At 38.0% G+C, this 27,595-nt stretch overlaps 1 protein-coding gene across 1 annotated transcript; it reads left to right on the forward strand.

Moving 5' to 3' along the window:
* Positions 1 to 27,595, forward strand: LOC145986962 (centrosomal protein POC5-like). The gene is made up of 5 exons (XM_083121428.1): positions 1 to 32; positions 2,755 to 3,174; positions 6,602 to 6,871; positions 19,625 to 19,804; positions 26,989 to 27,595. The coding sequence occupies exons 2-5, from the start codon at positions 2,905 to 2,907 to the stop codon at positions 27,520 to 27,522; spliced, it is 1,254 nt and encodes a 417-aa protein (XP_082977554.1). The 5' UTR covers positions 1 to 32; positions 2,755 to 2,904; the 3' UTR covers positions 27,523 to 27,595.

The following is a 27,595-nucleotide window of genomic DNA, read 5'->3' on the forward strand; positions in this document are numbered from 1 at the left end:
ATTGCGCAATTGCATGTGCTTTTCTATTTCAGGTTCATAAACATTCGAAGTTTTATTTTCGCGTGTGAAATTCCCACCATCGCGTGTCGGTAGTTATGAATAATTAATATCATTACTTTTTCTAGTCGAATACATTTTTTTTAAATATATAGCTTACTTGGAATTTTGATAGCACAATATTAGAGCTTTATAACATTTAAGAGAAAGGATTCGTTTAGCTAATGGTAAAAAATATTTTAAGAATTTTAACCGTAGGCTTGCTTGTGTGTGTGTGTGTGTGTGTAGTCATAATTCTAAACTTATTAAATGACGCGAGACGAGATAACGAAGTTCCGGGTTCGATGCTCGGTGGAGGCATATGTGGTTCGGGTCCAACTTTAAACTGTAGGTCCAGTCCCGATTAGCCTTACTGTGCATAAAGTGGACTTAAACGCCAAATCAATCAAGCAATCAATCAACGAGATAACGAACAACATCAGTGTTGTCACAGCCACTCTTCGAAAAATAAAGAGTATTTTCAAGGACAAATAGGCTACTAAAATCCCTATTAATTGGAACCTTTGCGCTTATATATAAGATTTAAACGAGATCAGTGTGGTTTGAGTGGCCCTGTGGTCGGTTGTACGCTAATTGAAATAATAACATCCGTTGACCCACACTTTACGTATTGACCAAGGCAGCAGTTTGTCCAGGGTTTGTAAATCAAAGCATGAAAGCAAGTTTTTTTTGTCCACAGTAAAAAAATTACAGAATTTTAGGGGCATGTTGGTAAATTACTGTTCGCAAGTACATAAATGATTGCATTTTATTTAGTTCGTTTCTGAGATAATTTTAAAATTTGCCGGTGTCGCTGTTTTACCTGTGTGGAAAAATAATGTAGTGTCCGGCGATAAAACTGGGACACTTAGCTCCTGAAACACTCGCTTCACTGCATGGCGTTATGTGTGTTGCATAACTCTACGGCTATAAGCGAGCCTTGTAGCAAATCATCAATGGCAAAATCGGTCTCCTCCTAAAAGTTAGGCAACACATATAACACCATGCAGGGAAGCGAGTATTTCGAAGTTCAGATAGGTTGAGTTTAGCGGGTAAGGTCATAACGGTAAGTAACGTCCCGTGGGACTCGGCTTTACTTGGGAAGGAAGTGTTGCTTGGGTGCAGTGGCGGCGATTGGGTCCCAAACTGGGGTGGGGGGGGCAAGGGCAGTTTACTTTCCCAACTGCCCCTCCACTCGCCGCCATTGCTTGGGTGGGGTGACTGTACCTATCTACCAAAGTTTACAGCTTCAAGACCTATCATCATCAAGATCCTCCTCGATGGCATAGTGGTAACTTCCAACAGCGACAAATCAGGCGAATCCAGGGCTGGCATGGTATGCCTGGGTTCGAGCCCTGGTCGAACCTGCAATTTTTGCTGAAATTTCTACATAATGCATCTCCTGTGTGCCAAATCTTCTGTGACAGAGAAAAAAAACATCGAGTAAGAAAATTCCAAGTCCTTTTACTTGATTATTTCATGAAAGATGGTAAAAGGAAGGAGTTTCAAGCGTTTAAATAACTTGTTACTGCATAACCATCTTATGTTATAAACGAAAACTAAATTTAATGACTAATTTTTAATAAGATTGTCTATATTTTAAAGTTTACAGGTGTTATTAATACAGAGCATGCAATTAGAAGAAGTGAAGTACCATGATAACATAACTGTTTAATATTGGCAGGGTCCTAAATAAAGGATTGCCTAGGATTGCGCGGGCGGCGATGTTGAAGACGTCATTTCAACAGTCCAAATGCACAAAAATCCATTGGACTGGCATCTGGGCTTTTCACAGGAATGTCTTCAAATGGAATGACACGAATTCCTAATTCCTCTGCCATTTCCTGATAAAAACGTAGTGATGTTCTGGCGGGATGACTCGAAGCCTTGTACATATGGATCATCACCTGGTTTGCATCCATTATATACAATTGTGGGATGTTTCTTTGATAGATAGGTGTCAGAATGGAGTCTTGGAAGTATCTGGCATTTACCTTCACGTTTTTGTCCACCTTGTGTATCATCAACTTACCCTCATATCTGAATCCCGTCACAACCATAAAGCCATGAGGAAAACTTTCCCTGCACTGACGAACAAAGTTGCTGCGCCCCTTGCCATCAATGTCACAGTATGTGACACTTTGCTTTCAGCCCTTCTCATGGTGGTTTGCGTGGGTGAATGTTTTGCAAGGAGAGCCTGTTGTGTGTAATGGGCCACAATAGCTTTTGCAATAGTCACCCCGAGTGTTTCACAATGTATACATATGAAAACTTAGCATGGAAAAGGGCCATTACGTAACCCTCCCAATACCGGTTGATTTTCGGTGCTATTTGATAACATTCACTAACAACACTCACGCACCTACAAGGTCAGACGCAACACTGCTCCCGCCAGCAGATCCATAGTTCCAGCATGATACGCCAGGTGGCAGCACCGAATTGACAATGGTTGGTTATAAAGCGAACAACCTCTGTATACCCATGTGTTACTTATTTGAATTGGGATGAAAAATTAGACTGCTTATTCTTGATTCATTAGCTGTTTCATTGTTGTTTGTAGTGGAAGAAAATAACAAAGCTTTAGACATGTATTAACATAAACTTATTTACTTTTGGCACAAACCATATTATGTACTTGGAATATTTGTAAGCCATTGATATGTATATTTAACTCATTCTTGCTAAATAAATTCAATTTTCCCTTTATTTCTCTTATAGGATAAAAGTCATGATTCCTCAAAAACGCAATATGATAACACCCTACCAGGATCCAGTACTGAAAGCAAGTCAACAGGGGAAATTAACAGTGTTGAAAATCAGAGTCAAGTGAATGAGGATAGTAGTGAGAGCTATGGAAGCCAAATTAACATGAACGATAAAAGATCTGAGATTAGTAACGAAGAACCCAGGATGGCCGGCCCCTTTATTCCTGTGCCCATGCCAACACTATATCATTCTCCATTGTTCTGTATGTCAAGTCCAATTTGTAGAAAATATACTTGTATGTCAGATCCAATCAAAGCAGATGAAAAGGGGGAAATGAGGACATCAGAATTAGAAGAGAGTTTCTGTAAGGCAATATCAGAATCAAGATCGTTGTTAGATACAATTTCATCTAACTACAAGCAAAGTATCATGGTAAGCATAGTCAATTATAATTTTTATAAGTTATTATAACTTATGTTTTTTTTTAAATATTTTATATGCTTTGCAAAATATATGTCTTCTTAACTATAAATAACTTCTTGTAGTTATATTGCTCCTTGCCTTTTGGAACCATGACCTTACCACATAAGGATCGGTTCTTGCCTACAGTTCTCGAAATGAGAGCATGGAGAAATTTAAGCAAAGCACCCTTCACATATTCATTGTCAACATGTTGAACATAATACATTTTCACCCAATGCTCGAAGTAGAAATTCCTAGCGGAGAGGATACATGGTTGAGTTAGGGGATAGGTGGAGGCAGGCTTGTACAAATTGTTCAAGTTGGAAGTGCAAATATTCTAGCACAGTACCAATGCTTTATGAAAATTTTCTGAACTGGGGGGGGATGGCATACCCCACCCCCATATTAAGCACTGTTCCCACTGTTTTGAAGCTCATTTAAACACTGGTTTACCGCAACAATTCATATTTTTTGTATACATTTATTATTTATTAATTCGATATAAGAGAAATAAAACACTAACGCAGACAGGCAAGTAAAACAGAAACAGAAGTCCGACAATTTCAAATATTCTGGTAATTTCTATATACACACATGTCCATAAAGTAAACATCATGGCACATCAGACACATACAGCTATCTAACATACACCAATTTGGTTTATATATGTGAGATACACCTGAAAACAATAAGAAAACATAAGAAACCAACAATCGTGGTGAAAAGCAATTGTAAAAAAAAAAAAAATATAGAGCCACATGGTGATTAGTACATCTGCACACAAAGACACTTTTGAATGCTCCGCAGAAATGTTAATAGTGAATATGGTGTTCCCTGGCAGCAATGCAAGCCATACAAAGATGTGGCACACTGCAGGTACAAGTATTGAGCTGTTCTTGAGGAATAGTGTCCCACCCTTTTAACAATGTTTTCTGGAGGGGAACTACGTAGAAGGGGATTCCATTCTGCAATGCGTAGCCTGAGCATATCCCATGCATATTCTGTTGGGTTGAGATCGAGGGAGCTCGCCAGCAAATCTATACACCAAATCCTCTGATTCCAGGGATTCATTGAGAAGATCCACTCTATGGATCCTTGCATTATCGTCCATAAACAGGAAAGCAAATCCCATTACACCCCTGAATAGATGGACATATTGTTGGATATTCACATCCCAGTATATTTGGCCAGTGACTGAACCCCTAGCAAAGACGTGGAGAGGTGTACAAGAGCCCATCATAATGCCAGTCCATACAAGGATCCCAGCACCTCTGAAATGATAGTGTTCAATGACGTTCTCCTGGTTATATCGACTTCCACATGCCCACCATATGTACAGTCAACGGCAAATATAATAGTAGGCAAATTGTCCATCACTATTTTCATTACTCTTTATTCCACAACACGTCATTTGTGTTGTTTTAAGGAATGAATTTCTGTTGATACAAAGCAGATGTTGTCCTCTGCCTATTGACATTGTTACGAGGGTGAATCAAATATGAACGAGCCTTGTGCGGAAAAACAAAATTTATTGAAGGAAACAGAGACATTGCCACAACCTATTTTTGTACATAGTCTCTGCCCTTAGTGATACATTTTTCCCAACGTTGTGGTAGGTTCTTGATGCCGTTCTCGTAGAATGAAGCTGGGCGGGTAGCCAACCAGTTGCGCACAAAGGTTTCCACCTGATCGTTGGTCGCAAATTGCTCGCCCCCAAGTGCTTCTTTGAGGGGTCCGAACAGGTGAAAATCACATGGTGAAAGGTCTGGGCTGTACGGTGGATGCGGAAGCGGTTCCCAGTGCGTTTCCACCAGTTTCTGCCACGTAACACCTGCTGTATGGGGTCTGGCGTTGTCGTGGAGGAACAAGACCTGGCTGATGGGACAGCCTCGTCGTTTGCATCGATACTGCACCTTAACTTGATCCAGGAGGCTGCAGTAGTAGGGTGCGTTGATGGTCCGACGTTCGTGTAAGAAATCCACCAGTAGGATCCCCCTCTAGTCCCAAAACACCGTGGCCAACACCTTCCCCGTAGACAACTGAACTTTGGCCTTCATGGGGTTTGCTTCGCCTTTTCTCCTCCACTCCATGCTGGCACGCTTGGATGCTGGGGTGTAATGATACACGCATGTCTCGTCACAGGTAACGATGCGATGCAAAAACGCTTCCCCTTCCACGTCAAAACGAGTGTGAAGCTGGCAAGCAATGCGAACTCGGTCATCTTTTTGAGCAACATTCAGCAGCTTAGGAACCCACCGAGCTGTGATCTTGCGGAAGCCCAAGTGCTTTGTGATGATTGATTGGACATTTCCATAGCTCACACCAAGTTCTGCCGCAATTTGCTTCACAGTGACTCGGCAATCCTGTTCGACAAGCTCACGAACACGAGCCATGTTGTCATTCGTCACACTGGTGCGAGGACGACGGGGGTGCACTTCATTTGCAACACGTTCACGGCCTTGCTGGAATTCCTTACACCACACCTTCACTCTTGCCCACGAGAGGGTACCATTCCCAAACTGGGCCTGCAGTCTCCGGTAAATTTCGGCCGGTTTGGCGTTTTCCTGGGTGAAGAACTTGATGATTATGCGTTGCGCAACAGACACTGGCACACTCTGCTCACTCATTGTGAGAGCTACTAAACAAAGCATGCGACACGCCGGCTGTTCTGGTTCCTGACTCACGACAGCCCCACCTACCGGCCCCACATGCCTAATCACACCCTGCTACCCATTCCAACACTTAGCCAATCAAGGCTCGTTCATATTTGATTCACCCTAGTATTTCAATTCATGATCATCACATTGTGGAAAATAGACTCAATGAAAATGTGATGGACAATTTGCCTACTATTTATTTTGCTGTTGGGTGTACATACACCTCATGGTGTCAATACAACCAGCAGAATATTTAGGGATGGGCCGATACCAATCAAGTATCGATATAAAATTTACCAATACCGTATAACCGATATTCTACCGATTCGATATAAAATTAGAAATGATCCTTGAAGAACCTGAAAGGTCTTGACCTCCGTAATAAATGTGTTTCAAGTTGACTGTAGTGAAAAAGAAATTGCATATTAAGACATTTACTTTTTTAGAAATTAGGGCATGCAGAGTATCCATTAAAATTACAACAAAATGTCAGAATTTTGTACTAAATTATCAGATATTTATCAATATATCGATCGGTAAAATAATCGGTAACTTTACCGATAAACCGATACACTGATATGCCTATATCGGCCGATACCGATAGAGTACCGATTAATCGGTCCCATCCCTGATATTATTGAACATATTTTTATTTTCTGTAGCCATAGAGGAAAATACATATATATATATATATATATATATATTACTCATGTGCATACATTTTGTAATATACTTTTCAGGACTGGTTTGACCACTTTGCAACCTTACTAAAGCATGAACAGCTTGAATGTTTGATGAGTAATTACAATAGATCTAGATTTGAAACAGAACACATGAAGAAATCAATTAATCAATTACAAAAACTAGTGTCAACTTATCAAAATGAATCTCAATCAAAAACAAAGGCAATTTACAAATGTTTGCTTATATTGGAAAAACAAAGAGAAAAATTCCAGTTGCAAAAGAACTTTCACAGTTGGCAGCTGAATAGTGTGCTACAGAAGCATGAGGTGAGTGCTATTAAATTAAATACTTTACTAAATAATTTTACTCCCTGTGATGGATTATAACATTAACAAATACTGCATAAATCTGCTCTGGAGCTCACCCAGTATTGAATCAATGGATACCTGAGAGCAATCCTGGAAGGTAATGGTGGCCTGATCAATCACCTCCAGTGTGGCCCAAATCAGGAATATGTGTGGGGAGGAGTGGAAGGTGGCACTCTTCATGGCACAGTGCAATGTCCAAGAATAGCGTTTCCTTTTACGTATACTTCAAAATAAAGTTACTGGACCCACAACCTCTTCACCAGAAATCTTTTGGTCAGAGTACTGAGTAAACCATAATAGTAATGTGTCCAGGACTTTCATATGGTATTTTTATTTTCCATCTTATCAAGTATCCAATGTTCTTAAAGGCCATCTAGAATGCAGTAGCGTATTCTGAAAATTTGACCTGCTTCACCGCATCAATTTTTGTATATTGTATATATTCATTAGACATAATATAAATAAATCCCCAATGTAGGCATGCATATAAAAAACAAAAACAGAAGTCTGATAACTTCAAATTTTCCAGAAATTTCTACATATATGGAAAAAGTTGGTTTACCGGTGGTAAATATGTCTCTAATCTAGTTTAAAATTGTCCCTTTAGCAGATTCTCGATAACAAATTAAGGCCGTAGTAAGGCAATTTTGTGGTAATTTTTCGAAAACAGATGGCAGCACCATTTGCCATGGCAACCGAGGGTCATGTTGCCAGATCTACGCATTATAATCAAAGTAGCTGCATACAGGTTGGTTAATAAACGATAATGAAGCAACATTTACTGTCAATAAATGACGTCACGTTTGCATTGTTATTTCTTATGTTAAGAGAACTGAAACGAGGGATATTGGAAGAAAACAAAGTGCTAAATATTTGATTGCAGTCGTTTAAATACATCCTAAACAGAAGAGTTATTTATTTCACCATTGTAAAATGACATTGATATATTAAATATATGTATGCAACATAATCACATTTGGAGTTGATGAAGTTGCAGTAATTTGCAACATACATTAAATTTGCAATTGATGCGTCACAGCAAATATTTGAGATTTTTCCTGACAGAGTTGCCTCTATTTGTTCGAAAGCAAATGTAAAGCACATATTCAATTATTTGTTCTCATGAAATTTTCCAACAAGCAATTATGGAAAAGACGGAACAAAATGCAATGGATTACATAAAAAATAATAGTGAAATGACTCTAATGATTACACATGTGAAGATGGCAATATTTGTGGCACACAAAAACGAAGAACGTAACTGTACCAAAAAACAGCCTCCTAAAATATTGTGTTAGTCAATTGTAATCAATGCATGAATCCATTTACGAAGTAATTTTGTACGGCATTATTGCTTGAAAACAGAACAAAACAGATTGTGAGGTTTTAGTACCATCCGTGTAAATAGGTTGTACCTTATAGTGGGTACCAAAACTACGTACTAACAAAATTTCTCAGATATACTTATCAGGCAGGTATGTATATTTACTGCGGCATATTGCTAACTTACAGTAGTGTCGTCTTTACAGTTTCCAAGTTACAGAAAGCATTGGTGTTGTTTAGTAACATTATGACGATCTGACATTGGCAAGTGTTGTATAAAACAGCAATGCTTTTACACAAAGGGTGGAAAAATATCTTCTATATGTGACAACATGTAAAACAAACAAGTGATAAAATAAGATTTCTCAGCTTTCCCAGTCTGGATTTCAATTCTGGTGCGAATTTAAAGGCGATAAATCTGCTGCACAATGGATATTGGATCATAACGGTAATATCGTTAAACTTGTTTCATTATGATTACATTTTCCCCCCACGAAAGCCATAGTTTCGACAAGGAAATTTGACATTTTGCCCTAATTGGGTCCTTTAAAAAATATATAATCCCATGGAATTAATTTCAATAACTACGTTTAGAATGCAGTATCAAAAAGTAATTGTCAAAATACATATTGACAACTTGAAACGCATTTCCCTCACAATGTTTGTTTGTTAAGTTCGTCCTTCGTGTCCGCAACGACTCATATGAACTGTAACAATGGAACATCGTAACATGTAATACACACACATGATAGCCTTGTCCACTACAATTTTAACTAACTAAAAATCCACATACTCAGTACATACATAACTTTTTACAGCACAGCACTACCAAAATTAAATATTTAATTTATGATACTCAAAGTTTTAGTAATTGAAAAGCCTATTTTACATTTTTCTCTTATCTTGTATAGCCTTTAACACATGATCAGGCTCTCTAAGGAGCATACCCCTTGCTGCTCGTGAATCCACCAGTTCAGGTAGCACTGACTCGTAATAGAAATTGTACAGTTTGAGATAAAGATTTTCCCAGAATGGCTTATCCGAAGAATTCTTATTGCCTGGGTATCGTTCGGGGACCATACAAACAAATCACACCAGTCTCTGTCTGTTATTTCCAACTGTCCTTGTATTTGATAATAATAGCGGTGTTCTTTTCTAAGGTACAACTTGTTGTTTTCGTTTACTTTAAACCCGATATTGCTACTTCTAGCAACGTCAACAAGTCTTATACATTCTCGGGCATTGTATGGACATTTTATCTCCAATAAGCCGTCACTGTTCACCAAACCATCTGGACTAGTACATAAAAATGGGTGCATTATATGTACAAATAATCCACATTGCTGCACATTATAATTTTGGGTGGAAACTTGCATATTGCCTAAGAGCTTCTGGTTCATTATCCCTTCCATAAACTAGTGAAAGGGCAGAGCTGCTGTTTTCATGGAGATTGGAAATTTTTTTTACCAAACAAGAAGTACGTGTTGTTGGTCTTCGTGAAGCAACGTCTTTGAACAAAGACGATGGTATTATTTTACTTCTTTCTTCACACCATCTCTCGCTATTGGCTTGGCCTCGTGTTAGTACTTCAACCTCATCTGCCGTTGATACATTGAATCTTCTAACATATCTTTCAGCTATGTTATGTAAGTTTTTTGAATCGATGACAACTTCTTCTCTTCGGCAATTGCTTCATTTAATGCTTCATTTGTACACTTCTCTAATATGTCGCCCAGAGATTTCTCATGATGAATAAATGTTGGTTGGCTCATATATTTAATATTCATGGACGAGAATTTCTCTTCTTCAAGAGAGTATGAACTGCCAGCTGATCGGGCTCCTAGAACGGTGACCATGTTTATAGAAATTGGATTATCCCCTGAAATGCTTGTAATTGTATGCCTATGAGAACATTCACTTTTGTTACACTCATAGAAGCACTTACTCTCCAGTCCATTCTGTGATGTTTTAACTAGAATCATCGAGGCCCCAAAATTGCATTTATACGAATGCGCCTCCAGTAATTGTGCCTTTTCAATTACGTGACCCATGTCACATATGGTAAAATTGTCTCCATAATGAACTCCCTTTTAAGTCTCTCAAATGTGGTTGTGAGTGGCGATAATGAACTTGAAAAACTATCTTCACATGTATAGCTTTTACTTGTATTGAGTGGAGGTGTTTCTTGTAGTGCACGTAGATAAGGACAATGTAGTCCCTCTCACAGGCGAAGCATTCGGTGTAGAGGGTACACATTCTGACTTCAAAGATGAATTATCACTATCATTCAAATCCGAGTCCAAAACTACGGCGTGCTCCTCATTGTTGTGCGATAAGGATGCATTTGGATTCTCTACTGCATACCTGCGAAAGAAGGGCATGATTGACATCAGGTATAGAACTTCAGACATACAACACAAGACAAAATAATGCCCACATGATTCTTTAAGAAACATAAGAAAAGCAAATAAATGCCAAAAGTGAATTGTGAATTTTACATTATTATAAGTAGCTATAAAAATAAGAGCAGCGTGTAATTGTGACGAAGCTCGACATTATCAAATCAGAGCTAAATGCACAAGTATGTTGTCATAAACATCTGATAATCAAACAATGTCTGTAAAAGGTAAAGCCATAGACGACTTTACGTTTAATTTATTGGCATATTTGAAGAATATGTATGCAATAGCAAGTTTATATGATTGATTGATTGATTTGCTTTATTTTACTTTGCCTTTTGTGCCACGTTTGGCTATTTTGCGAATATGGGGATAAATGATATGATGAAATTGATGAATGGACACTCGCAAACAAGCATGACGAGGCTTGGATTCGAACCTGGGACCAGCGTCGTAGAGTGATGTGCTAACCACTCCGCCAGGGGGGCCGGCTCAAGTTTATATGTCTGTACCCTCTGCTTACTGTGTATGTGTGTGTGCGTGTATGTGTGTTTTTGCATATTAATTTGGAACATATTAGCTATTTTTATGATTAATTTGGGATATTTAAAATTATTGTTGTAATTTTCTCTCTTCATGAAAAGCCTACAATTTGAACCATATTCAAAACATTAAATACGTGTAGCCTAACTATAGTTGAAATATGCTGTGAAATGCTTAGACTTTAGAGGGATATCATAGATACGTAAATGTTCATAGTTTTGCTATCCTACAGTTTAGCACATATATAAAATAATTCAATGAAAATAAATTATTTAGGTTCACAAAATGAGAAAGAAATGTAAATTGGAAGGTACGCCATTTAGGGTAATTTCACAACGTCCACCAAGTATACAATATTTGTTTATGTAACAGTTACTAGACCTACAACATATCATTTTTGCATGTTGGCAGAGAAATGTATATATCATTCTCACAGCTATTTATTATTTGTATTGATCTTCAGACCTTGTATTGTGAATTATTGCAATATGATTCACACAATCATATCTTATATATCAATAAATCTTTTCAGTTTGGAACAAAAACAATTATGAATTGTATGAGTTATACAAAACAAATACAACTACATTTGTAACGTGATCGTGCCTCTTATTCTTAACTACTGGTGTAGTATGCATTTTTTAACACAATTTCTTTTTTCTTCACAAATGAAGAAAACATTTGTACATGAAAGATATATGTTTATTGTAAACTCTATCCTTCTACTGTTGAATTGCCCTTGCACATAACGCAGAACGCTTCAAATCTGGTTACTGTTTTGCAATGTATCAGCCATGTAAGCTATTGACATCAAAGTTTCTTGGTTTCAGTCGAAATTTACAAATTTATTTACGTTAAATATATAAAGTATTACCGTTAGGAGGAAATGGGCCATGATCAGTTGAAAGTTATGAGAGGAGGTCGAAGTTAAAAGTGTTACAGTATTACTGGTTCTGTTCTAATTCGAAGCTTCAAGTAAACTGTAACATGTAGGGCGTTGTGGAAAAGTTACTCAATCTGACCAGTGCTAACCTAACCAGCTTATTTTAGCCAAATCTATCGCAATGTAATAGTGGATCATGATCAACCTAACCAATGAATGTTGACTTGTTCAAAGACAGTTTGGATGTTTCTATTCTCATCCCCCCACCCCCTAGAAGAGGTCATCGCCCCTCCATCCAGAACAAACGCTACCTGTGGAACCGAGTGCCGTGGGAGGAGATAAGACTTTCCCTCGGCTCCTTCCCCTGGGGCATCTTCGAAGACATGACGGTCGACGAGGCAGCTGACCTATTTACAGGTGTCATTCAAGCAGCAGTGACGGACCACGTGCCTACAGGGAAAATATCTTCTCGTAGATTTCCGTGTTGGTTCGACTCCGAAGTGCGGGATGTACTGGCCAATAAGACACGAGCATGGCAACTTTAGAAGGGCTTCCCGAGTGAACACACGCACAATACCTTTGCTGCTCTGCGACGACACTCAAAATATCTCCTTTGAAAAAAATATATGGAACATGTCACTGCAACAATCCCGGAAAACCCAAAAAACTTTTTTAATCTAATAAACTCAAGGAAAAATAACAGTAGGATTCCAGCTGAAATTACGCATGATAGAGAAAGTGCGATAGGGGACCGAAGGGCAGAACTCTTCAACGCTTATTTTCATGGTAACTTCTGCCCCCCGTCTTCCCATGCAGCATTGCCAAACGTAAGACCAGTCTGTTCCTACTGCCTAACAACGCTTCACCCGATGAGGTAAAGGATCTATTGTCGTCTCTTTCAGTTCACCGTGCCCTAGGACCGGACGATATCAACACCATGTTCCTCAGGAAAACTGTGCAATCCCTGTGCTATCTCCTCTCCATTCTCTTGAACAGATGTTTTTCGGAAGGCATCTTTCCTCACGCTTGGAAACAAGCTAACATCACACCGATTCACAAAAGTGGTAACAAAAATTTTGTTTCATCTTACAGACCAGTCTCCTTACTCTCTCCTCCAGGCACGTATCCAAGAATTCCTTTCGGGGGGGGGGGGGGGGGCTCAACACTATTTTTTTAAGGGGTATAGTAAGAACCTCACAATTGTATGTTTAATACCAGTGGTGGAAACTGGGTTCCAAAACAAGGGGGGGGAAGGGGATGGAGGGCGGTGCAAGGAAAGTTTACTTTCTCTTGGTAGACAAGGCTTAACATTAAGAGCTCATAATGTTGAGGCAAAAAAATGGGAAGCAACTATCCCTTAAATCGTCGCCACTGTAAGGCTGTCATTTAACGTGAAATGGGAACATTTTTTACCACTCGACTCCTCTGTTTCCATGCATTAACATTGTGTGCCGGAACCACCTCAGTATGTGTGTTTGTCCATTTGTTCTCATCAGGCATAAAAACATCTATGGTGTCTTTGACTGTTTTTACGAAGCTGTTACCCATGCACGGGATGGACAATTCACTCGACAACGCGAGATTCAAATTGTGGACTGCAAACTGGACGCAAACAGCTCTCGGATATTTCTCTCTGATTCGAGCCTGAACACCACTAACGCGTCTTGTCCCCCCATGTTTGAAGCTCTTATAAAAGCTGAAACCAACCAAATTGTTCATATTCAGGCCTAAGCACTCACAAGTGTTCAAAATTGTCCGTCACAGCTTCCGCTGTCTTGTCATATATCGGCACGAAACAAAGGAAGTCTTCTCGAATACAGCTGGATCACGAAACAATTAATGCACAGTGAAAATCCTTAGGTTCCCAACACATATAAAGTTTCGTCTCCCACTATGATCAAATGCTTATTCATTTATCTCCAGTGACGTGCCCAAGGGAGGGTTGGTGAGGTCATAACCCCATTCCAGTGTTCCCTTTCTTTTTTTTTTTTTTAAAAAAAGAACACCAAACACAAAAAAAAAATGGCAAAATCAGGACTGACCTCCAAAAATAGTATGCTAACCCCTCTCCTCCGAAAATCCTGGGCACGCCACTCTTTATCTCGGACACATTTTTTTAAAAATCAACTCACCAGAAGTTTTTATCATTCCGTATTGGAGATTGAAGTAAGATGCGTTCTTCCTACCGGTTTGGATATGATCCTTTAGAGTGCTGTCGTCTGCCTGCCTTCACACCTAACCTTAACAAGGCCCTAATTTTCCATTCTTGTGACTTGGATTTTCAAGACTTAGGAAGGTTTCATACCGAACGGACAGGCGATACATGTCGATTGGAATGGGCCAATCAACAGCAACGTTTCACACTGTAGCGACACAAAAGGCCACACAAACCTAATTTCGAATTGTGAAATCCTCAGGCGACACGGTGTGAAATCTCCCTTATTAGGCCACTGTCATTGTCACCTCGATGTAGTAGCTTTTGCTGACCACAGAAGAAAAAAATTCTCCTCAACCGGTGGGAATGCTCCTCAGTTTTCTTCTCTCTCATATATTTTCTGTGCTTGTTCACTATAGAGGCAACACCTTACGATTTGATATACACAGGACATCTACTATGTAGACATTTTAACAAAAAATCGGTTGAAGTCAAGGATGGCTCAGTAGGTAGAGCTCTGATTCTGGTCCTGGTAGAGCCTGCAATTTCCGCCTAAAATGTCTACATATGCAACTAGGCTTAAACAAAATTATTTTTTTATACCATGAAATTCTCGGACTGCATATACGAAATTTAGTTCTGGCAAAACTAAATCATCACTTAAAACTTTGATTTTCAGTTGGCCTATGCAGCTTATTTCTGTTTTAATAAACCGCTCCAATATCCGGTACTGCTGAAATATTCACTTTCGGCCCTAAACCCGAACTAGTACTACACTGTGGTCCCGGAAGTTCTGCTGTCGTCAATGTCTTCATTTTCGAATCACTATATTTTATAAAGCAACCAGAAGACGCTGACTGATCACTAATCGACTGTATGGTCACACTTACCTCTGAAATCTCAATAACCGATTCTTTGTAAGATCAATCGAAAAATTGAATCCGCGTATTTATATCCTCATTATATTCTAGAACGTTCCGCAGATAAAACGATTCGTTAATATTACCAGTAGTTGACTCCTTCTCTCATTCAAGAACGTACCCTCTCCCGCCTTCCTATCTCCTTAAATCACCGTCACATTATTCAAAAAGCCAAAAACCTAATTTTATCTAGTGAAAAATAAAAAATTACCTGGGGGGCCTCGAGTCACCTCAACCACACCTTGGATACGTGCTATTAACAATAACAGGGTTATAGAACATTCTCCGTCTTGTCTCGATAATTATTTCCCCCAAATTATCATCACATTATTCACGAAGCCAAAATCCTAATTTTATCTAGTGTAAACAGAAAAATTTCCTGAAGGGGGACTCGAGCCTCCTGATTACCACATTGGATACGTGCTATTAACAATAATAGGGTTACAGTCTCCGTCTTTTCTCGATAATTATTTCTCTGATTTATAAATGTATTATCTTCACATTATTCAAGATGCCAAAAATCTAATTTTATCTAGTGTAAATTGAAAAATTTCGTGGGGGGACGGGGCTCGAGCCACCTCATCCACACCTTGGATACGTGCTATTAACAATAACAGGGGTATAGAACATGCTCCGTCTTGCCTCGATAATTATTTCTCTCCTTAAATTATTTTCACATTATTCAAGAAGCCAAAAACCTCATTTTATCTAACGTAAACTGAAAAATTTCCTGGGGAGAGGATCTAGCCCCCTGTGCCCCATCTTGGATACGTGCTCTTATCAATAACAGGGTTACGGAACATTCTCCGTCTTGCCTCGATAATTATTTGTCTCCTTAAATTATTGTCACATTATTTTATTTCACGCCACAAGGAACAAAAAACCTCATTCTATCTAGTGTAAACATAAAACTTTCGGGGGGGGGCTCGAGCCCCCTAAGCCCCCCCTCTGGATACGTGCCTGCTCTCCTATGTCCATCATCTGTGAAAAAGTAATCAAAGACAGACTGTACAAATTTGTTTCTCCGTACTTAAGCTCTAAGCAACATGGTTTTCTTCCTGGTAGCTCCTGTCTTACAAACCTGTCTGTTTTACTCTCACATGCTATGAAATGCATTTAAAATAATTCACAATTAGATGTAATATACTTTGATCTGGCCAAAGCCTTTGATACTGTTAGTCATCGTCTTCTGATTCACAAATTATGCAATAGATTCAACATTCATGGGAAATTTCTCACCCTTCTCACAGATTACCTTAGCGATCACCAAAAACGTGTCGTTCTTCCTGGAACTGTTTCTAACTTTCTTCCTGTCCTCTCTGGAGTTCCACAGGGTAGTGTTCTAGGACCTCTCTTGTTCATATTATTCGTCGATGACCTTGCCGACCATCTCACAGCTCCCTCTAGCAATTACCTTCTTTTCACAGATGACTGTAAAATTTTCAGGGAAATCTCCACTTCCGACGATACTCATCTTCTTCAGAATGACATAGCAACATTTACTTCCTGGTGCCTGACATGGGACCTTACATTACATCCTGACAAGTGTACTACTCTCACTATCTCTCTCAAGAAGAATCTGTTAAAGTCATTTTATTCCATCTCTGGCAATAACATCAAAGCAGTATCCTCTCATAAGGACCTAGGCATTGTTTTCGACCAAAAGCTCACATTTGAGGAACATATTTTATGTCTCTTAGGTTTACTCTACCGTTTCACTGAAATTAGTGACATCTCAGCCCTCACTTTGTACTTCAAATCATTCATCTCCCCAATAATAGAATACTGCTCTCCCGTCTGGTCCATGGCATGTCCCACTCACCTCTCCAAAATCGATTCAGTCTTTAACTTCTTCCTAGCTATAGTCCGTCACAGGGTTCCCTCATTACGCAATTTTTCATCTCCGCATCTCTTGTCTTTTCTAAACTTACAAACTGCTTATCAGCGATGTTTGCAGAATGATTTCAGTTACTTATACAAAATTGTGAATGGCAAAATCCGCTGCAACACACTCCTTGAGGAATTCCACTTTAGAGTACCTATGCGCACAACTCGCAATACAAGGTTATTTTATACAAAAAAACCTAGACTGGAAATTCAAAAAAGATCTCTCTTTTATAGACTTATCACACAATACAATGATCTCCCCTCAAATATTGATATATTTTCCTCCGAGTTTGCCTTTCGGTCTTCTATCAGAAGAAATACTTGTAATTAATATCACATAGTGCCATCTCTTACTTATTTTCTTGTTCATTTGCTATTCACTTTTATGTTGTTTTGTTACTCTTAATTATTTCTTATTTATTTTTATTTATTTATTTTATTTTATTTTTTTATCTTTATGCTTATTATAATTATTGCTTTCTCATTGTTGACAATTTCAGTGTAAAATGGCCACCTGTGCTGTATCTGAAATTTTCTCAAATAAATAAATAAATAAATATCATATTGTATGGACAAAACAATGATAGATTTGTTATTAGTCACAAAATATGGAGCTCCGGTATTGAAGATGGTGCAAGGGCAAAGTGAATTCGTAAAGTGACTGGCTACTAAGAGTTTGCAAGCAGATATCCGTGTGTACCTCAAATAATCAACAATTGTCCTCGAGCTCACATTCTATTTGTACGAAATAAGCTAACAGAAATCGTATGAATTGTGAATGTCAAAACCTCACTCACAAGGAAAACGGTAAACGTTTTTTTCTTGTGTATGTATCTTTTACATCACGCATGCAGACAATACATCCATTTTGATTGAAAGAAAAATGTGTAAAGAAACATAATAACAAATATGTATACTGTGTGAGAAATGTCCATCTGTATTAAGCATACTGAATTTGTAGCACACTTGATATCTGTAACAGATACGAGCAAGCAATTAAATATAAACAAGACTTAACTTTTAGTTCTTTCTTGCTTTTCACGTTCACGACGTATTCTTTGGGCCCATGCTTTTCTAGAGCGAAATGGGTGTCTTTTACTTCCATACTTGTGTGTCACTTTCCCCATTTTCCACACACGATCAATCAAACATGACAATCAACGTATTGTAATAACATACGGAATGTAAACTTGGCAACAGCGTTTGATATAAATATCTTGAAGATGAAATGCCACTTCAAACTTTATTAATATAAGGACTAGTTCATGGACGCACAAACTGAGTTTATATTTACACACAGTGTTCCTAATACTTGAGACAAGAACTTGTGAAGACCATTTCGTAAAAATCATCCTTAATAGACTGGCAACTTTAAAATATGCACCGGTATTGACAAAACTATCACTTCTGCGCCATCTGTGCACAGCAGTTTGAACATGACGGAGATTTTATATTTTCTGTTATTTACTTAAATCCTTTCAGTCGTAACAAAATTATAAGGTTCACATGTTCTAGTGAATAAAACAATCTTTTATGTCAGAAAATTTCTTCCTTACCGAATCTATATTAGTTGTAGGGTTATCCTTAGAAATTTGGGTCTATGCTTTAGCATGGTTTTAGAACCCCCTTAAAGCAGGTTATTTATTGTCCAATTTATATTTGCTATGTGCTACTCTAAAGGAAGATATGAGAGACACAGATAATTCCAAAATTGACCTCAGCAGGGCATTTGCAGTTCAGCAGTGCAATAGTACCTTTAAAGTTACTATCTATGTTGTTTTTTCTCAATGGGATGATTATGATTGCCATATCAATTCTTATCATGGCACTTCCTTGCTTTCTAAACTGGATTCTTTTACCTCTCGGTCAATTCCAGTTACCTTCATAATATTTGGTCAGTGCTAAAAATCTGTGTCTGTATGGATTTGTTCACACATGGATGACAACACATTACAATGTCCTCTCACAGCGTTTGATTTCTCTCCATCATTCGCAATGAAGCTCAGTTTGTCTCAGAATTCATCCCAGACAGTGAAATTGAAAAATTCCGATGATATGCTTCTTGTGATGAGACAAAATGTTTGTTTAAATAGCTCCACTGAAGTCCCAGAATTTTGCTAGATCGTTATCTGTTTTTGCCAGCAAGCAGCTACTTTAGCATTGAAATACTGCATTTTCAAGTGTAAAATATAAATTACAAAATAAGTTGCTTTCTCATTATAACATGACGAATTTATGTAATAGTCTCTTTTCTTTATAGGAAAAAGTGTTGCATTATTTATTTATGTTTTTACTATTATCAACATAGGAACAAAACAAAATTTAGTGGCAATGAAATATGTAGATATCTGATTATGGAACATAACAAATATATTAGAGGAAAATTGTACTTATGTTACAATGGAACAAAATATTACAATATTATTATTCTTGTTATACATGTATGTACATTTTATTATGGTACTTTTAATTTACATTGTTGATATTCTGATATAAAATGGATTATTTGTATATTTAGGATTTCTCAAAATATAAATATTTTCTTTTCAAATCATGCTACCCTGTTGCCAACCATCCAAGTATGTTATATTTTCTCTTTAGAGGTCATCAACTAAATTCGCCAGTTTCTACTACAACAATAAACTTAAGCGGAAAGCATTTCTAGCATTACATTCTGATGTTCACCAACTGTGGAAAGAGAGAATATCTAGTTCTTATCAGAGAAAACTCCAGGAAGCTTGTTCAAAGCTTAAAGAAGCTCATTCAGCTGAAGTAGCAAAGGTAAGAACGATGGCTATCATCTTTTGCATTTATTGGGGGAAAAAACTAAAAGAATATAAATCAAAAGACTTGTCATTGAAGAATTTCTTAAGAAATTCTGGAACATCTGTTCATCCTGGAACAAAGATCTTGGGATCACTCATCTGGCATACTTTACTTCTTCTCTCTAGAAAGTTATCCATCATCTTCGAAGGGCACTTATTCTTCTTTCAGTGTTTTCCAGCCTTAACTTCCAGTGAATCTCAACTGCAAAATACAACATATGTGCGTTTAACATTGAGAATTACCAGTGGTCGTTTGTGGTTCGTCAATGAACTTGACGCTGAGCGTTACAGGTAGGAAATGACGTACAGTAACAAAAATAAAGTAGGATGCGGTGACCTAAGTATATTTAGTAATTCAATGTGGAAAGACATAGATTTTTCTTTTTATTTGTCTCTGTTTCTTTTTATTAGTCTGTTGTCTAACATTTACAAATATTATCTTGTGCAATTAGCATTACAATAGTAAATAGTAAATTACAAAACATCACCTACTTTTACATTTTATCAACCAGAACAAATTCCACAATGGTGAACCAGCAAAAAATATTATATTATTAAACTCAATCATGCAAAGCTTAAGATGGCAAGAAGAATTTACAGCCATCTTATCCTGCGAGCTTTCTTTGTGGCATATAAATCTACTGCTTTCTCCAGAAAATCATCAGTTGGAATCTTAGGTCCCTCAATGCTTATTATCATGGAAAGCATTAAAGTTCCTGGTAGCATTCTACTTCTTGTCCTAGTTAGTATCCTATTCATTGCACTGAAAGACCTTTCTAAGCTGGCTGTTGTTATGGGAATGGTTAGAAGGACTTCACGGAGATTTTGCAACCTTTTGACTTCATATTACTGACTGAAAGGTTTCAAATTGACTTGGGAATCTCATGGTATCAATAGATTGATCGTTGAACCTGTATTCCATTTCTTCAATTACACTTTCTGTATATTCTTTCATCACACAGAAAGTTTTCCTAGCATCCTCATCAGCAACCAGGTGCACTTCTCATCCGATATTCTTCAGTTTGGTCCGAATACTTTTTTGCAGATCACCTTTGATGTTTTCACACTGATTTGCAATAACCTGCAAATGCAATTTGGTTGAAGTAATTAGAGGGATGACTTTCGCCAGACTCTAATCCTTCTTTTGCAAAGCATTGCTGAGGATTTCATTCATCACATTGCAGGTAATAATGAAACTTTCATTTCTGGTATCCAGCAAGATGCCTCCTGCCTCCCTTCATTGTGGGTATGCTCACAAGCCATTAAAATTGACTTCAAGCTTCTGGAGACAGCGTTGACTATTATATTAGCACTAATAATTAGTACTAATATTAGCACTAACATGCCTTTTGACATGACAAAAACAGAGGTAATTCACAATTTAATATCTGACCACACCGCACAACTAATGCAAGTAAACTTGCCCACAAACCATAATATAACATGAAGATATGCAATAGAATGTAGAAATATTAATGAAGAAGATACCAGTTATCTATCTATCTTATCTTCTAAAAAAGGAAGAATGGACAGAAGTGTACCAGACAGATACTACGGAAAAAAAAATGAGAAAATTTTAATAAAAACACTTGTATATTACCTAAATGTTGCATGTCCTATTAAAAAGAAATATATATATTTAAATAAAATAAACAAAGATTGGGTCTCAAAGAAAATTCTGCAGAAAAAAAATTCAACTAAAAAGCATCCATCACAAATTGATAGCTACCAAAAAGAAAATTTATAATGACATGTATAAAAGTAAGAAAAAAGAATATGAAAAATTAATTGAATCTGAGAAAGCTCACCATTTATCACAAAAAATAAAAAGCAAAGCAATAAATCTAAATCATATGGGATATACTGAAGAAGCAAAGAGGGAAAAATAATAATAAAGATAAAGAAAATATCTCACTAGCTATAAATGGAACTGAGGTAAGAGACCCAGAAACCATAGCAACAATATTCAATAACAGTTTTGTGAATGATAACCCAAACACTAGTTTGCAAACAAAACACAGTGAAAATTCAGGACCACACAATAATGCCGTTCAAAACACTATGATACTGGAAGAAATAAGTATAAATGACCTTGAGAAAGCTATTAATTCCCTAAATAACAAGAAATCATGTGATATTGATGGGTGGTCTAACTATCTAGTAAAAAAATGTACACCCTGTCTACTCCTGCCTCTACAATTTGCTATAAACTCATCATTAAGAAATGGTATATTCCCAAAGACCTTAAAAAAAAGTGTCATAATACCAATATACAAAAAAAGGGTCCAAAACAGATCCCTTAAATTACAGACCAATAGCAATTACTTCAACCTTCTCCAAAATTCTCAAAAAAATAATCTCCAATAAAATTCATGATTTTTGCTCCAATTTAATATTATAAATGAATATCAGCACAGTTTTCAAAAAGACAAATCAATGAATTCTGCAACTGTACAATTTACAAAAATAATCACTGATGCCTTGGAGGACAATGAAATTCCAAGCACAGTATTCCTAGATCTGTCCAAAGCATTTGACTCTCAACTAAAACACACTTATGCATATATAGTTTAGGTATTCGAGGTGTCATTTCTCTCTGATCGAATACAATGCACTCAAATTGACCACATAGATAATTCATCTATCAAAATTTTTTACTCCAGCTTTAAATCATCAAAGATAGGTGTCCCTCATAGATCTATACTTGGTCCATAATTATTCATCCTTTACATCAATGACATACCGAAGAACAACATGACTCAAACTATCACCTATGCAGATGACACTAATATAATATGTAGGGCAAAAACCAAACAACAATTAGAAATCCAAACTTACATCTCAATTAATCAAATAACCCAGTACTTAAACACTAATAACCTAAATGTAAACCATCAAAAAACAAATTTCATGATTTTTAACCCTGGCAACAAGAACAACTTTGATAACTTGATGGTTTACTTAGATGAAAATGAACTAGACTATGCTAACCTTGTAAAATTTCTAGGATTGATCATTGATGATAAATTAAATTGGGCATGTCATACTGATTATATCTGTGATAAACTCACCAAAAATCTTTATCTATTGAAAATCCTTTCACAATATAATATCAAGGAAATCAATATGAATCTTTATTATGGTCTTATTTATCCTCACTTAGATTACTGCGTTACAGCTTGGGGAGGGGCAGCTCACGTACATACAAAAAGAGTGTTCACACTACAGAAAAGGGCTGTTAGACTTATATGCAAAATACCATCCAGATCCACATGCAGAATTGCCTTTCGCGAAAACAAAATTATGACTCTATACTCTCTGTATGTTTATAAATCTACAGAGCATTCCCTGACATTCGCTACGAGACTCAGCAGCAAGCTGCCCGGCATCAGCGCTTGTCTTTCCCGGTGAACGGGTCAGCGACAGTCGCTAGTCAGCTATTAAAATTACAGTTTTCATATTGTGTACTAACCTTGACTACAGAAGGTGTTGAAAATGATGTCATTCTGCTGCAACACATTCCTGGCATCTCTGAAGGAAATTGGCATTTACATGTGCAAGTTCGTCTACTGTAATTCTCCCGATTTCTCATACAATACTCTCTTTTAACTCATGGATGGTGTGCGGATTGTCTTTGTATACTTTATTTCCCCATTTTTCTTTCCACTTTTATCCAGAACTGACCCTGTTACTCTAAACTTTTTTACGAGGTTTAATATAGTGGTCCTATGTGGAACGGGAACACCAGGAAATTTCGTTGCAAACTGTCGTCGCACTTCTCCACAATTCCTCTTTCCGAAGTAACACTCGACAAGATAAATCCTTTGTTGTAATGTAAACTTTTGTGGTACCATATCAAGCCACAATCTTCAACACACTGACACGACACAACAGAACTTCTGAGGGAGGATTATACTGGCGTCAGTCTGCAACGTCAAAAGAAAGGGAAAGAGAGCGAAGGCAGGGAGAGCGAAAAAAACAGACTGTAGCGTGCAACTGTCGCGAACCCATTCACCGGGAATGACAAGCGCTGATGCCGGGTCACTTGCCGCCGAGTCTCGTAGCGAATGTCAGGGAATGCTCTGTATTATCTATGTACTTAATGACAAAACACAATTTAGAAACAAAGAAATTCATGAACATAATTCAAGACAAAGACAAAACTTCCATGTCCAGACTAACAGATTAACTCTGACAGACAGATCACCACATTCTGCAGGTTTGAAATTCCACAACAACCTTCCCTCTTGGCTAAAAAATACCACTCCTTTAAAGAAAACAATGCAGCTAATAAAAAAATACCTCACAGACAGAGCTCTGTATGACATTATTGAAGTATAAAATAGACTGAGTACAAGTATCAAATATACAATGAAATTCAATAATGTCATAGAAGGAATAATGTATCTCTAATTTTAAAAAATCATGCATGTACTTTATATATATGTGTATGTATATATGTATATATATTTGTATACAGGGTGAACAGAAACTATAGAGACAAACTTCAGGACGTGATTCCTGACAGGTGAAGGAACAAAAATGTTCATATCGTCATATGTCCGGAAATGGACAGTGAGTCTGCAATAAAGCAATTAGTACCGGTACACACTACATGACATGACTTTCATCCATGTTACAACAGGTGTTCAAAGTGGTCTCCATGGGATGCAATGCAAGTGTCCACACCTCGCATCATGGATTGCCTCTCTTCTTCAAATGTTCCAGCCTATACCCGAATAGCGCCACAGGCTACACGGACACGATGTTCAAGGGTCTGCAAATCAGGAACTGGCTCAGCATACACAACACTTGTCAGATGCTCCCACAAGTAAAAAACAATGTCCGGTGATCGAGCAGGCCATGCCTGAGGACCTTCTCATCCAATCCATCTTCTGGAGAAGATGCTGAGGTGTTGGGCTGGTACTCCATCATGCATCAGGCACATTACCTGTCGTATTGGCAAAGGCACATTCTGAAGCAAAAGAGGCAGAGTGTTCTGCAGGAATTCCAGATACGTCTGTCCGTTAAGGCATTGTGGAAGAACAAATGGTCCAAGTAGGTAGTCGCCAATAATGCCTGCCCAAACATTGATGCTGAACCGTTGCTGATGAGACGATTCAGCCATTTCCCGAGGATTGACTATAGCCCACAGATGATGATTGTGTAGGTTGACGATGCCATCTCTACCAAAGGTCGCTTCATCGGTGAAGAGGACTGATGACAGAAATCCCAATATGGTGCTGGCCTGTTGCAAAAACCATGGACAAAATGTTCTCTTGGAGGAAAATCTGCTGGTGATAATCCCTGCACCCGTTGCAGGTGATAGGGATAGTAGCGGTTTTTATGCAGGATACACAACACCGTCACTTGGCTTACACCACGCTGGCAGGCCACTTGCCTGGAGCTTGTACTGGAGTTGTTCTCAATATCGTGTAGCATTCCTCCAGAGCTGGTGTACGAACATGATGCGGTTGCCCCTCCATGTTCGCCTGTATGAAAGGACCGATGCTCACACAAACGACCATAAATGGCTGTAAAGGTTTTGTGGCTTGGGTGGTGCTGCCTGTCCGGCTACATAGCTTGATAAATCCATGCGGCTTCTCGACCGGTTCCATCTGCTTGACCATATACAAAGACCATAGCAGCTTGTTCCTGGCATGAATAATGGACCATGGTACTTCGACGAACAGCACACCATTGCGATTCACCAATGACGGCTCCTTCTGCCGCAATGCACGGTGCACCCTATGCAACTGCTGAAAGTAGAGGTCAGCAGTGATGGTCTGACCAGGTGGAAGGTGCTCGTAATGCACCACTTGCTGACAATTCCACCATACAGAGCATATAAATTTCGTGGGTGCAGAGGTGGTTTTGAGGTGTGAGGAACAGGGTCACGTGGCGACAACCAATGTCTGGTACGCTTGTGAGTGTCATAGAGGACCAACTTTTCGACACCAGTGAACAAGCGATCAAATATGGGTGTGTTCAGGTGCAGAGTGAGCAAGGACAAACAGGCTGTCACTCGTTGTTCCTTGTTGGCTGCCGACAATTGTGGGGTACCCACTTGCTTAACTTGTATGACTTCCCTATCCCATGCAGGTGCAGTCTGACTGTTTCAGCAGAAACATGGAACCTTTCTGCAAGTTCATCACATGTTAGACCACTGTCCTCTTCGATGGCTGCTTTCAGGGCCTCGTCATCCAACACATGTGGTCGTCCACTGCGAGGTTCATCCGAAAGACTCACACCTCCCGAATGGAATTTCTGGAACCAATGCCTGGCAGTGTGTTCGTTCACGGCATTCTCCCCAAATGCTTGGCAAATGTGGCGACTTGCTGCAGCAGCTGACAGGCCCACTTCAAAGTCATACAACAAACACACGTGAACAAGCTACTTCAATACCTCCATTTCTCTTCAACACTGGACGAGCTATGACTGATGTGTGTGCGCAACGTGTCTGACAGTCGATGGTCAGACTAACTCCCGATCGCTTGGCAGGCACGTGCGTCATTTCGTTTCCTCTCTGTGAACGCATGACTAATGGGATGTCAAAAATGGCAAGAACTTTTTTGATTACCTTGTATATATGTTTATCATTGTTTTTAACATTGTGAATATAATGTACAACTTACCAAGGTAAACTTCATTATCACATATGTAGAGCATATAAAATTTTTTGTTCCTATACTGTAATAGCTTGTATACCATAGCTTATATTATATTTTCATGTATCTGACGAAATCCATACCCATGCAAAATGGGTCAACGGATGAACAAAGATTATGATTATAAACTGTAGGTTCAATCCCAATTAGCCTTTTTATGCATAAAATGGATGTAAAAGACAAAACTCAACAGACTTGGTATATACCTGTGTATCACTAATCTAATCATCATACATATACTCATCATTAAAATTAGTCAAAACTGGCAGAAAAGAGATGCGAAAATACAAATACAAATTTAAGTAAGTCATATTTGAAAATTACTTGAAAATTTGAAAAATATTTCTGCTGATTAAGTAAAAAAAAAAAAAACCCACCAAACTCAGACAAACGTTTTTCGAATTTAGATAAGGGTTGATAGCAAAAATGTAAATGCAATACATGTACACTTTAGTTTTCCATTTTATTTTAGCTGTCAAAGGAACTAACACATCTGAAGAATGAAAGGCGTGGTTTGTTAAGTGCAAAAGAAGAATGTGAGACATCAATGCAGCAAGCTCTCATGCGAGGGCTATGCACGTTAAACTTGGAAGCTCTCAATGTTCTTCATCAAGGAAACAGTTCCAATAGCAGTTTTCCAGATGTTCACCAGTCCAGTTCATCTTATGGCCACATTTTTGACAACAAGAGTACAATTCCAGGAAAATCTCTCTCTCTCGCAAGCCCACAATCGCCTAAAGTGGTTATAATTTTGCCTCAATACACTGTTGATGAGAAGTCACCAGTAGATGCACGGACAAATAACCTACTTAAACATCAAACAGAAGGTGGGGATACTTATATCTACTCTTCAGCTGGGATGCCCTCCCAGAACAAATTTGGACTGAGCACGCAACTCTCAGATACTTTAGTAACATCAAACAAAGTGAAAAATATCGCAAAAGCAACTAGTTTCACAACAAAAATTCCAAAACAGGTAGTTGGCAGAAGCAAAATTTCTAAATGAAACTCTCTCTAAAGTGGAATAAAAAAATATATACGGAATATATATATATACTTGTGTTCATTTAGTGTTGGAT

This window comes from Lepisma saccharinum, chromosome 1, assembly GCF_977018435.1.
Source record: "Lepisma saccharinum chromosome 1, izLepSacc3.1, whole genome shotgun sequence".
NCBI lineage: Eukaryota > Metazoa > Arthropoda > Insecta > Zygentoma > Lepismatidae > Lepisma > Lepisma saccharinum.

Bases quoted from the DNA above. Each gene is read 5' to 3' on its own strand.
- LOC145986962 (XM_083121428.1), top strand. From the start codon at position 2,905: ATGAACGATAAAAGATCTGAGATTAGTAACGAAGAACCCAGGATGGCC. The intron at 3,175-6,601 runs GTAAGCATAGTC...TATACTTTTCAG, and splicing joins ACTACAAGCAAAGTATCATG to GACTGGTTTGACCACTTTGC. The intron at 19,805-26,988 runs GTAAGAACGATG...ATTTTATTTTAG, and splicing joins ATTCAGCTGAAGTAGCAAAG to CTGTCAAAGGAACTAACACA.